Source organism: Rhincodon typus, chromosome 10 (genome assembly GCF_021869965.1).
Source record: "Rhincodon typus isolate 14 chromosome 10, sRhiTyp1.1, whole genome shotgun sequence".
Lineage (NCBI taxonomy): Eukaryota > Metazoa > Chordata > Chondrichthyes > Orectolobiformes > Rhincodontidae > Rhincodon > Rhincodon typus.
In genome coordinates this window covers 21,693,853-21,706,249 of record NC_063341.1, presented here as the reverse complement: position 1 = coordinate 21,706,249, position 12,397 = coordinate 21,693,853, and the positions used below count along the sequence as shown (strand labels likewise).

At 40.6% G+C, this 12,397-nt stretch overlaps 1 protein-coding gene across 1 annotated transcript in view; it reads right to left on the bottom strand.

The window, feature by feature from the left end:
• fam151a (family with sequence similarity 151 member A) overlaps window positions 1-12,397 on the bottom strand; it is a 30,052-nt gene that overhangs the window by 3,266 nt on the left and 14,389 nt on the right. The window contains exons 4-7 of the mRNA XM_020510797.2: window positions 11,650-11,812; window positions 6,709-6,933; window positions 3,641-3,780; window positions 1,918-2,055 (exon numbers count right to left, since the gene is read on the bottom strand). Of these exons, the coding sequence (XP_020366386.1) occupies window positions 1,918-2,055; window positions 3,641-3,780; window positions 6,709-6,933; window positions 11,650-11,812 (666 nt within the window). The remainder of the gene's footprint in view (window positions 1-1,917; window positions 2,056-3,640; window positions 3,781-6,708; window positions 6,934-11,649; window positions 11,813-12,397) is intronic.

Genomic DNA, 12,397 nt, shown 5'->3' with positions numbered 1-12,397 from the left:
ATGCTCTGTATGTTAGATATCGAGACACCGAAATTTCAAAGGTCAAAGAATAAAGACCATAAATATACAGATAAACGACTGCACCATCTTTATATCCAGTCACATTATGCAACATTTTCTCTTAACTTCTGCAAGCAGATATTTGTGAGTTCTCTAAATTTTGCCTTTTGTAGCCTGATCATACTTTCATGCCTGTAACATTGATAATATCATCACTTCCACTGAAAATAAATAAACTCTGAATAAGCTCAAATAATTGCAATCCTAGTGACATGCATCATAGCTTTCAACTGGGGTTGATCCACTCTACCACATTGTCTCCTCTGGCACATTAAATATTGTCACTTCTGAAACCTGGGCTCAAGCCACACCACACAGTCATACAGTACGAAACAGACCCTTTAGTCCAACTCGTCCATGCCGACTAAGTTTCCCAAGCTAAACTTGTCCCACTTACCTGTGTTTGGCCCATATTCCTCTAAGCCTTTCCTCTTCATGTCCCTGTCCAAATGTCTTTTAAATGTTGTAATTGTACTTGCGTCTACCACTTCCTCATTCCACATACAAACCACCCTCTGTGTGGAAAAGTTGCCCCTCAGGTCCCTTTTAAATTTTTCTCCTCCCACCTTAAAAATACGCCCCCTAGTTTTGAATTCCCCCACTCTAGGGAAACGATCTTTGCTACACACCTTATCAATGCCACTCATGATTATATAAACCTCTATAAGGTCACCCCTCAACCTCCTACGCTTCAGTGAAAAAAGTCTCAGCCTCTCCTTAAACTAAGGTCCTGCAGTCCTGGCAACATCCTGGTAAATCTTGTTTCCACCCTCTCCAATTTAATAATATCCCTCGTATAGCAGGACAATCAGATCTGTACACAGTACTCCAAACTGATGAAATTAAAATCTGCTTCCTCTGTTAGCTCCAAGGGACAGATTGTAGCAGTTTATGCAAAATGCATCAATTGAGGTTAAGTAAATACAGGTGGAGGTAGTTGATTGGTTGTTACTCAAGGAGATATACAGGGACACTTACTGACCCAGGGTATGAGTCAATTTGGGAACTATACACTTGTAATAATTTATTCTGAATAAATCTATACAAGTAATGATTCGTTCTTGTTTCTTCCTCCACCTAGATATTCAGGAGGACACTTGCCTGTAGTATTTGCCCACCGTCCAAAAAAACTCATAATTAAATTTTGGTACATTGCAGTTTTCCTTTTAAAATGGGGTAACATGATACCACTGGAAAAGACAGAGAGGGATTACTCTAAATTGAACCTATGACCAAAAAACTAGTGGAGTACAGAGCACTTTTCTCTGTGTCTAAGCCCAGCAATGTTAGATTTGCATGTTGAGCTAGCATAGAGGTCAGTTTACTCTTTGACTATCCCATGTCCTACCTGACTTGAGATGCTCACTGGGACAGTGTCGGTTTATGCTGTGTGCCACTTAGTATCAGAATCTCCAAGCTGTATATCACAACATGAAACTGTGTACCTTCTCCACCTGCATGTGTATGTGTTTCTAAATCAGAACCAGAAGAACTTGAAAGCATCATAATAGTGAAAAATTCATTGACTTGGGGCAAGAATTGGCACAGAACTGCAAGATTCATTGTTGATGTTGCATTTGACAGAAGAAGGGATGAATTGTTTGTATTAATCAGCTACTTTACTAGCAGGGATACAACGTAGTGGAACGTAAGTGCTTTCTGATGTACAAGGGTAAATGATCTACTATATTCTCATTTAATTGCTTTTGTCATTACCCATTTTTTTTGAAGGCATTTTATTAATTCTAATTTTTAACAACTTTAATTTTCATTAAATTCTTTTCAGGTTGAAGTTTGAGGTGGCATGATATAAATCCTGTGATGAAGAATGATATTAACTACCAAGAATGTTGTTACCTTGAAGTAATTTCATCAATTCAAGTTCTGTGGATCCGATGTCAAACCATTTGATCTGCAGTTCATCAAGATTTTGGTGGGGGAAATAATCCATGAGCTTCCCTCCGGGGTAAAACCTCCTGGTTCGGTTTGTCTGCACTGTGCACGGTAAAGTAGATTAACTGTATAAAATTCAGATTGGTTCAGCAGGAAACTACATAACAAATTTAAACTCACTCTTTGTTTAATTGCAAATTTCCACCACTTCTGCTTGTGCAGGACTCCTGGAGAATTACAGAATATTCTACCAGTGTTGATGATGAAGAAGGGAGAAAGAGGGTAAAACCAAGTTCACTTCTGTTCTCATCCAACAATTAAAGTTTCTGGCAATGATCAATGAACAGTGATCAGGAGCAGATGACCTAGCCTAGACATAAAATGGCCCAGATTTTGCAGTAAACGTAATGCCAATTATTGAATAGTAAATCACCAGCAACTTCCATCGACCGCACACAAGTGGTTTAACTTGAAATTCTGCTGCTGTTTATGTTCCTCCTAATATTTTGATAGCTCAGAGACAGATTCGGCATTGAAATTCAGGGAAGTCTTCACTGCTGCTCTGATGCTGAAACATAACGCTTACAAATATGGAGTTTTATTTCTTCGCATTTTAACAATTGATTAGCATTTTTTCAAAAGAAATGTGTTTTTTTTAACCTTTTCATTGTATCTTTTACCTCTTTTAATCACATTTCTTTCCCTCTCTGTATTTTACTCTCTCTACCTGATTTCACATTGAAGTCGCTATTTTCACTTACAGTTGCAGGTTTAGCCTTTGCACAACTCAGTAAGTAATCTTCAGACTGGTTGTTTGAAGAGTATACAGTTGCTTGTCCTGTTCACACAGGTCCCGGATCACATGGTAGATACCACTGCCAAACTGGCTTCCTACCACTAGATATAGCACAACAGCTCACTGTAAGGATGTGATCAGGTGTAGTTGAAGTGAATGGCTGACAGTGTTCATTGACCACTAAGTGCAAACTCTGAGCCAATTAAATGAATTTACAGCAGTTGCACTCAAGAAAGTTGATATGATGATTGTAAATGTGACAAGGGCACTTGGGAATGTTGTTTGCAGGTTGGGATGTGATACTGGTGCAATAGGTGAAATTATATTTCTGCTCTAGGTTGCATGGAGAGTGTATTTAGGAGTTTTAGTTGGCATTTAAACTGCTTGACCTGGGACTGCTCAATGTACTGTTATTACTCATTAGTTTAATATTTGCACAGCAACCTACAGCAACAGTACTGTGGCAATAAACACACAATGAGAAAACAGTGAAGAGATGCATGGGGATTAACAGTGATTGCGCAGCAGATTGAGTTCTAATGCAGTATGCCACAGAAAAAGACCAAACTGCTGGAATTTTTTTATATTCACTCATGGAACATGGCTGTGCCAGCAGCAATTGCCCGTCCCTAGTTGCCCTTGAGAATGTGGTGGTGAGCTGCCTTTTTGAATCGGTGGGAAATCTATGAGCAGAATCTGGGAACCCTCATACTGGGAGCTGATTGACTGGACAAAGATTCATTCCAGTCTGTGCTCACAAAAAACCAGATAACAGAGCCAACACTAATCACCTTAAAGCAAAGCTGTGGCCTACTCTCTCCCTCTGGGTAAGTATGCAGCGCAGAAGGAGGAAGAATAGCCAAACTAATGAAAACGAACTCCAATACATACGTGCAATTTGTTTGAATTCAGACAAAACTGGTTCATAAATGTCATAATAGATTTGCTCAACGTTGCTATTGTCTCTGAAGAATAAAAGATCTTCCACAGTGACGGGATCAATTGATCCTTGCCATAGAGTAAGGCTATACCTACAAAGACACAGATACAACCATTACAAATGCTATAGGCAGACACCTTGAGATCACTCAACTCTTCTGTAAGTTTCCATTTACGTGGATCGACAATAAGAAATGTTGCTAATTTTCTTCCCTCATCTTCTGGAGGTGCAAAGGTTACAGTTACAGGGCCATCAGCAACCCACTCTAGCCCTGCCCAAGTGCCACTTCAAATGAGCAGCCCGAGGACTGAGCTTCATGAGCTGTTCCCATGCCAATCCCACAGATATACAATTTTCCAGTTTAATTCCCCACGTTAGAGCTAGAAGTGTAATCTCCAGTGTGTATGTAGTCCTCCTTGGTCTAGGATGGGGGTTTGTTCTCATGGATACATATTCTTTCTTAGACTGTGGAGGGTGGTGTTGGTGATGGGGGGGGCAGTGGGGACAGGGAAGCAACTTCAGTGCATTTATATTCCTCTCAAGTCTCATGGTGACTCCAGACGATTACACCCCCTTCCTCGTTTGAGGATGTGCTGGACTGTCAAACCAAAGCCCCATCTGCTCTCAGATGGACATAAAAGATTCACTGTAGGATTGCCAAATGGAAGAAGAGTTCCTCCTATTCAATGTTTATTCTTCAGTCAACATCACAAAAACAGACTTTCAGGTCATGATTACATTGCTGTTTGTGGGAGTTTCCTGCACACAAATTAGTTACTGTGTTTCCTTCATTACATCATTGACAAAACCTTAAAAAAACTACATCCTTCACTGTAAAATGCTTTAAGACATCCAAAAGTTGTGAAAGGCATGATATGGTGGCAAGTCTTTATTTTTCTTTTTGGTAACTGCAGAGATATATCCTTCCCTAGCTTAGAAATCACACGTGTGGATGTGTACCTCTTCTTTGGCAGGGGATTGACTCGAGTGGATAAATACCTCTCCTTCTCAAAGCATGATATGAATAGTGGATTCATACCCCTCCCTTGCCTGGGCGGTTTTGATACACTGTATCAAAACACATGCACTACTTAATTGTTGCACGACATGGTGTGGGATTAAAAGGTCTCTGCTTCAATGCCCTGCAGCCACTAGTCACTGCAATCAGTCTGATTGCTTGACTGTGAGGGATGGAGGTGAATAAAGTCTCCCAGGCTTCCTTCCCTGGTTGGTCTCTTGAGAATCCAATTGGAATGTCTGCCCTGTTGATCAGGGAAGTGCACATAACTTGCCTGCAATACTAAGCCAGGCTGAATAACTAACAGATGTGGATGCCAAGGAAAACTGCTGAAGGGTATCTGGAACCAAAATGCACCAAGATTCAGTCAGCTAAACAGGAGGACAAAAAAATATAAAAACTCAGGCTAAAAAGCTCTGTACCAGATGCTACAAGTCAGTCCTGATATAGATACTAACTGCACCATATTACCCCTTCACCTCTAGAATCTGAAGTAAGCCCATCCCAGAGTAATAGGTGATCTCTCTATCTCTCTTTCATATTTCATATCTGTAAGGCTCTTCTGTAAAACATTATCTGGTCATCTTCTCGCTCTGAGTAGGTAAAGGACAACCATTTCTATCATTGCAATTGGGACTGCTCTTTTGATTTTTGCACGTAATCCATTTGTGATCCAAAGCATCAGACACCGACTGTTCATCCAGAGCATCTAATATCCCTATAACTGACACATTCAAAACTCAGGTCTTGGGACCGCTGTCACCTAGTTACTCCTGGGTTCCACTGGTCTCTGACGAACATTCAGTCACCATTCTCCAATCTCCTGCAGTTTACGACCTTACAACCTATTTCCAGTATTCAGTTTTTTTTATACTTAAATTGTTAATAATTACAGTTAACCAATGCAAATAACATAACAAGATGGGAACTTTGCAAAACAAAATAAATTTGAGATTATTTGAATGAAACAACTTTGAACTAAAGGGATGTAAATGCAAATTCTAACTCCAGCTGTTCAGAGAGGAAGGAAATATTTTTGTCAGCAACAAACCTACAGCATTCTTTGTGGCTTTTATCTTCTCCTGATTGTAATTGTATTTAAAGTTTCAAACTAAATTATGCTGTATTGACTCTGGCCCTGAGACAAACTAAACAATTTACGATTCATTCAGTCTTATTTTAGAGCTGAGCATTCATAAGATCAGGAGCCTGTGATTAACACTGCTGTGAGTAACAATGCTAACCATATTTAATTAGAAAATAAACAAATACGCCCAGGAACACTCGCATGTGTCTCATCATCTTGCAATTATCAGCTGCCAGATAGCAGACAACTGAACTAAACTCAACCTTACCCTTCGTGTCTTAGTTAGCTTTGTTGCCACCTCATCCTTTGCCAATCTACACATTGAATCCATTGGAAATATGCCTGTACCACTGAGAGGGCAATGGATGAGGATGGCATGCAGCCCAGCACATCAGACGTGCCACTTTGAGGAAGAGATGATCCAGGGCATGTTTCTTACACAACATCTATCAACCACTTACAGTAAAAGAGCCTGGGAGCTAGTTATTTTCCTGGCCTCGCCCAGCAGCAGAGATGATTAAAAGACCTTGTTCTGATAATGCAGATTGATTTGACTTTCGAGTTATTTTTGATCATATCTAAATCTCTTTTAATACTGGCTCCATTTTAATTTGGAAAGCAGCCTTCTTCAGCTGCATCCTGGTGATTATATTGCTAAATCTGACTATGTGACTTCAAAAACTGATACCCCATCTCCTCCAAATCCCAACACATCTGGCAAATGATGATTAAAGTTTACTTTTCAAGGATCCCTCGGTTTTTACACGGAGATAATTGAATTTATTTTAATAGTATCAGCATAAAGAAAGTGATCTGAGACATAGAAAGAAGCACAAATTGGAATGAAACAGCATCAATAAATACAGACAAAATAAACAGAATGGCGTTATTAGTTAGTATTCCTTTACGGTTACCTTGGTGACTGACTGAGTAGCCAACTAAAATGTGGCCAAGCTGGCTTCAACAACACAGCTCGAACAGGGAATGTGACACGTTGTGATAAACCCTTCACCAAGTCATACATTTCCTCCACCATCTTTCGAGTGTAAGGTTTAGTTGCAATCATCGGTAAGTACAGAGACATCCAGCCAGGGGAGAGGATTACATTCGGGAACCTTTGCTGAATAAGACCCAGGAACCTGCAGGAGATATTTCATGGGTCAGATCATAACCAGAAATCGTTTAGCAAGAATTCACTATTAAATATCTGTTTAATATATCATTGTTCTTACAGTAAACTCCTGTTTCTACACAAGACCCCAATGTGCAATGCTCCATACTGGTTGTGGAGCTCCAAAATATTAGTAAAGCAAAGGTCAGTCTTTGGGTGTTTCTTTAATTCAGTCTTCAACTATGAAAATTACTAGTAAGGCTAATACCCACTGCCAATCCCTCATATCTCTTGAAGAAGGTGGTGGGCTTTCTGTATCGATTCTTGCAGTCCATGTGGTCTAGATGCTCCCACTGTGCTGTTGGGCTTCAGGACTTTGTTCCAGAAGTTATGAAGGAATAGCAATATTGATCTTTTTCCTCCAAATGCTGTTGAGCTTCTAGAACACTGCTGTGGTTGAACTCATCCCCAGACAAGTGGAGAATATTCAGTCACATGACATATACCTTACTGACCTTGGCAGGTTTGGGAGAATCAAAAGGTGAGACATTTGCTGGAATTTATTAGACTTTTGTGTGCTGGTATGAATCTGACAACTGAAGAGGTTAGTCAAAATAAACCATCTAGTTTCTTTGTCAGCAAACAGCAGGAAAAATATTCCAAGATTTCACTAATATTGCAACGTTATCAATATCTCTTTTGGACGTGTCACCTCTCAGCAGGAGCAGGTTTGGGATCATTAGAGATTATAGTTCAAAAGGAGGGGTGATATGAAACATGAAAATATTGTTGAAAACACGTGTAACTCCTAATCAATGATTTATGCTAGTACTTAGACATGAGATAGATGCTTACATACCAAATGAGCTTTGTTTTCCCAGTTTATTGCAGATTAAATTCAATCTGTGACTCATACTAACAGACACCTATTATTGTTGAGTTATTTAGTTCAATAAAGTGGTAAAATCCTTGGATCAAAATCTATTAATTGATTCTGATCCAAACCTCTTGATTAAATGTCTGATTGTCCTTCATTCTAAGGATTTATTATTCTATGTGGATACCTTCCAAACCCTTTCAATCATCTCCAGTCTGTAATTTACAGCCAGCTGTTTTATTCTAAGACTCAGATTATTTTCTTTAAATCAGTAAACTATAAATACACTGGGATTAGCATTCTGTAGAATTACTGAAACAAATATATGTTTGTCCTACTTTGAGTATATTTGAAGTATAAAACTGAATCACAGTCAGTTCTAATGGAACAGTAAAGGTCTGCCTGATTTTGTTGGGGTCAGGTTGTGCTTTTGACTGCGACCTCAGGGTTGTGAGTTTCTGCCATGAACCTTCATGTGACTGAACAGGTTTAATGTCGAATCGGGGAGAGAGAGATCTGGAGTTCAGGATTCATTTCCTTTTCATCCCTTCTCTGTCACATCATTCAGACATTATGAAGCTAAAGCACGATGCAACATGCTGGACATGTTGTCACCATTTTGAGCGACTGGTAGTAAGTCCCTTTCTGTCATTAAAGGTAATGCTGCTGTGCTTCGAGGAGAGTTCCGAGTATCTCTGAAGCATTTTCTTTGCTGCCCTGGTGAGGTTGGCCATTTGAGAGTTGAAAAAATGGGACCCAGTGGGGAAAACACTTTGCAGCGATCTTGCCATGGTATCCAGTCTATCAAAGGTGATTTTACAAGAGTTTTATATGAACATTTGAGGAGTTGGTTTCAAGAAGGACTTTGTTCAATGGTCCTCCCATTGAGTATGGAGGTTGTGGCAGAGGCATTGATTCTGGAACTTCCCTAGTGTTCCTGGTGCCTCTGATACATAGCCCAGATCTCACAGCAGTACAGGAGTGCGGCAACAGCAACTACCCTGTATACCACAATATCTGAGAGAGGTGGCTGCCAAGGTAAGGCCGTTAGCTATAGGAGCAGTATTAGGCCATTCAGCCGATTGAGTCTGCTCCACCATACCTTGCCCCACCACCATGGGCTCTTATCTTGTTTAGCAGCCTCCTGTGCAGCACCTTATCAATTGCAGTCTGGAAATCCAAATAGATCACGTCCATTGGCTCCCCTTTGTCTAACTTGCTCATTATCTCCTCAAAGAATTATAATAGACTTGTCAGGCATGACCTCCCCTTGATGAAGCCATGCTGACTCAGCCCTATTTTACCATGCACTTCCTACTCTGCAATCTCATCCTTAATAATGGACTCTAAAATCTTACAAACAACCAAGGTCAGGCTAACTGACCTATAATTTCCTGTCTTCTGCCTCTCTCTCTCTCTTCCTGAACAGGAATGTTACAGTGCCATTTTTCAGTCCTCTGGGACCCTCCCTGACTCCAGTGATTCCTGAAACATTACCATCTATGCTTCCATAATCTCCTCAGTTATCTCCTTTGGAATCCTGGGGTGTAGTCCATCTGGTCCAGGTGATTTATCCACCGTCAGTCCTTACAGCTTCCCCAGCACTACCTCCTTCGTGATGGTTACCACTCTCACCTCTGCCCCCTGACTCTCTTGAAGCTCTGGTATGCTGCTACCATGGTATCTTCCACCATGACAACTGATTCAAAATACCAATTCAGTTTGGTCCAATGTCCACTCTTGCCTCTCTCTTACCTTTTAGATATCTAAAAAAAAGCTCTTGCAATCTTTTGTATTATTGGCTAGCTTCGATTACTAGCTAGCTTCATCTCATATTTCATTTTCTCCTCACTTTTTTTTAGTTGTACTTCTGCTGATTTATAAAGACTTCCCAATCCTCTAGCTTTCCCCCATTGTGTGCATTTGCTTTTATGCTGTCCCTGACTTCCCTTGTTTGCCATTGTTGCCCTGACCTCCACCCCTCCATGTGGGAAGTGCTGAACATATTGCAGCATCTTTCCTCCACCATGTACGAGAGATGGAATATTTAGCTGACCAGATCTGGGTTGTTATGGGTTTTATTTTGGCAACATTCAAGGACGGGCAGAATCTTTCGTAAAATTGAAAATTTGAGAGGAAAGCAAATTTCTCCCCAACTTCAGGGATCTAACAATTGTAGGTACCTTCAAGAAAGAAGATCAATCATGCTATGGAAATGATCAAGGTATTCCACTTGTGCATAACAGGGACCATCCCGCAATTAGCTTAAAGTCTGTTGCTAAGGAAATCCTTCTACAGTCACAATGTAGCTTTAGTCTTTTCAAACAAACCTCTGATATAGTCTTTCTTATCCAATAAATGCAAGAAAAACATCAAGAACCACACCACAAACACTGTTTTGCATTCATTGACATGGCCAAATCGTTCAGTAGATAAAATCACAAAACTCTGGGAATTGTGCTCCAAAGATTTGGATGTCCAAGAAACTTAATCACAATCTGCAATAGTTTCATGATGGTATGAGTGCAACTGTCATGAGAGAGAGACCTGAAACAGATACCTTCAAAATCCAGCCTCTGTCAAGTAAGCCAGTACAGTGTGGAGCTGGAGGAACACAGCAGGTCAGGCAGCATCAGAGGAGCAGGAAAGCCAACATTTCGGGTTTACATCAGGACTCCTTTGTCAAGCAAAGCTGTGGGATTGCCCCAATACTAGTTATAATCTGCCTGAAAATGGCTATTCTCCTCATCAAAAATCAATGGCCCTTTGGTGTCATTATTAAAAACGGTCCAGTCAGAAAATCCCCTGGCAAGCTAGCTCATGAGCCATCCTTTTACACATTGGTGTGCATTGGCTCACCATATGACAATCCAACCCTAAACTTGTGATTATTGCAAAAGCAGCGGGATCTCCTGCACTGGTGGCTGCGGGTATCAGATCAAATGATCGGAGCTTCTCTATCAGTGCAGTGACTCTCTCTCCATTTCTCTTGGTGCTGCTGCGGTTGGGCAGCTAGCAAGTTCTGTGTGTCTGAAAACAGATGCTGGTGGTGTGAGACAGGACTGCAATTGTGGTTACATTATGTAATTGTTATTCAGCAACTGAAAGATCTGATGAGAAAAGATTTCAGGAATTTCAGCACAAATGATTTTTGTTTAAATGTCACTTTAACAAGACACAGAGCAGCCAGAAATAGCTCAATGTCTGTCAAGTGGAAAGTTAAAGCTCAAGAACTGTCATTAAATTATTTAAGTGTCTCTTTGTGTCCTACAGTAACATGTTCAAAGCAGTGCAAGGAGCAGCTTCATCAGGAGGGTGAAGGAGAGGGAATTAAAAATCATCTTTTCTTCTCAATAGAAGTGATGATTCATGTTGGACTATAGATCCATGTCACACTTTCCATGCTTTAGCATTACTGACAATTCACAGGAAACATAACCATTCAGAGTGTTAATGCTGAACCCAAGATGGTACATACAAGATCTCAGTTCATTGTTCATTATGTGCCATACTGCCAGGATATGCACACAAATGGAAATCCAATCAATTCTAGCCTGGCGCTCCCTGGCTAATGGCGCTACAGCAATACCATCACAATGTGGGTTCACAGCACAGAGATGATGCTGGCAAGCAACATCAGAAGAGTGGCAAAAGTCAAAAGGTGCAATGCTATATCGTCACATTTACATGTGGAAAATTTACATGCAAAAAAGAGAAGTCAGTTGGTTCTTGTGAGGTTTCTCAGCAAGGTACAGAATTCCAACAGGACACAACAGAAATAAAACTCATGTCGGATGTGAAATTAAAATGAAGAATGTTTAGCAGTGATAGTATTTTTGAAACTTGCAGCACCGGGTTTAACGTTACCTGGACGCATTGACCGGCTGCATAAATCCTGGGACATTTGGGCCAATCAGAATGTCAGCATTTAGCCAGACTGGTCGGTTGAAATGAATTTCATTATATTTCTTAACTAGGATGTCCAGGGAAGGGTTTACCGCATCAATGCTTTTAAAATCCAGCTTGATACCTGGAAAAAAAAACAAACATTCATTTTACATCTGCAAACCCTTTGACGAAACGGTGGAACCCTTTCCCTCGCTCACGGCACCTATGTCTAGAGTCCCTCACATATTTAACATTCTGGTAGGTCTGATCTGTAATCCACCATAAAGGGTGCATTCACAACCATCATTACCAGCCTGTGTCTGAAAATCATTATTTCGATTTTCATTTCAGAACGCAGACCTTCCCCAATGTTGTGAGAGGTTCATACAGATCAGTTGTGTGCACTGCATTGCTGTGCCAGACTACATAGGAAGGATGAGCATTTATTCCAACTACATCCAGAAAATACACTGTCCACACTGTGAATGGTGACTATTAGATCTCCCCCTGTTGTCACTACTGTCCTGCCGTGAACAGCCATTAGATCCATCAGTGGAGGCACAAACAGGCCTTTGGAAAGAGATCTTCTGAGGATGCCCTTGCTCCCCAAGCTGCAGTAGCACCTCTTCTCGTTCTGTAGCACTACTGTTGAAGTCAGGGCAGCTGTCAGTATCCACCCTACAATATAAAGAGATAGTGAACCTCACATCACCTGGTAAAGAGTCAT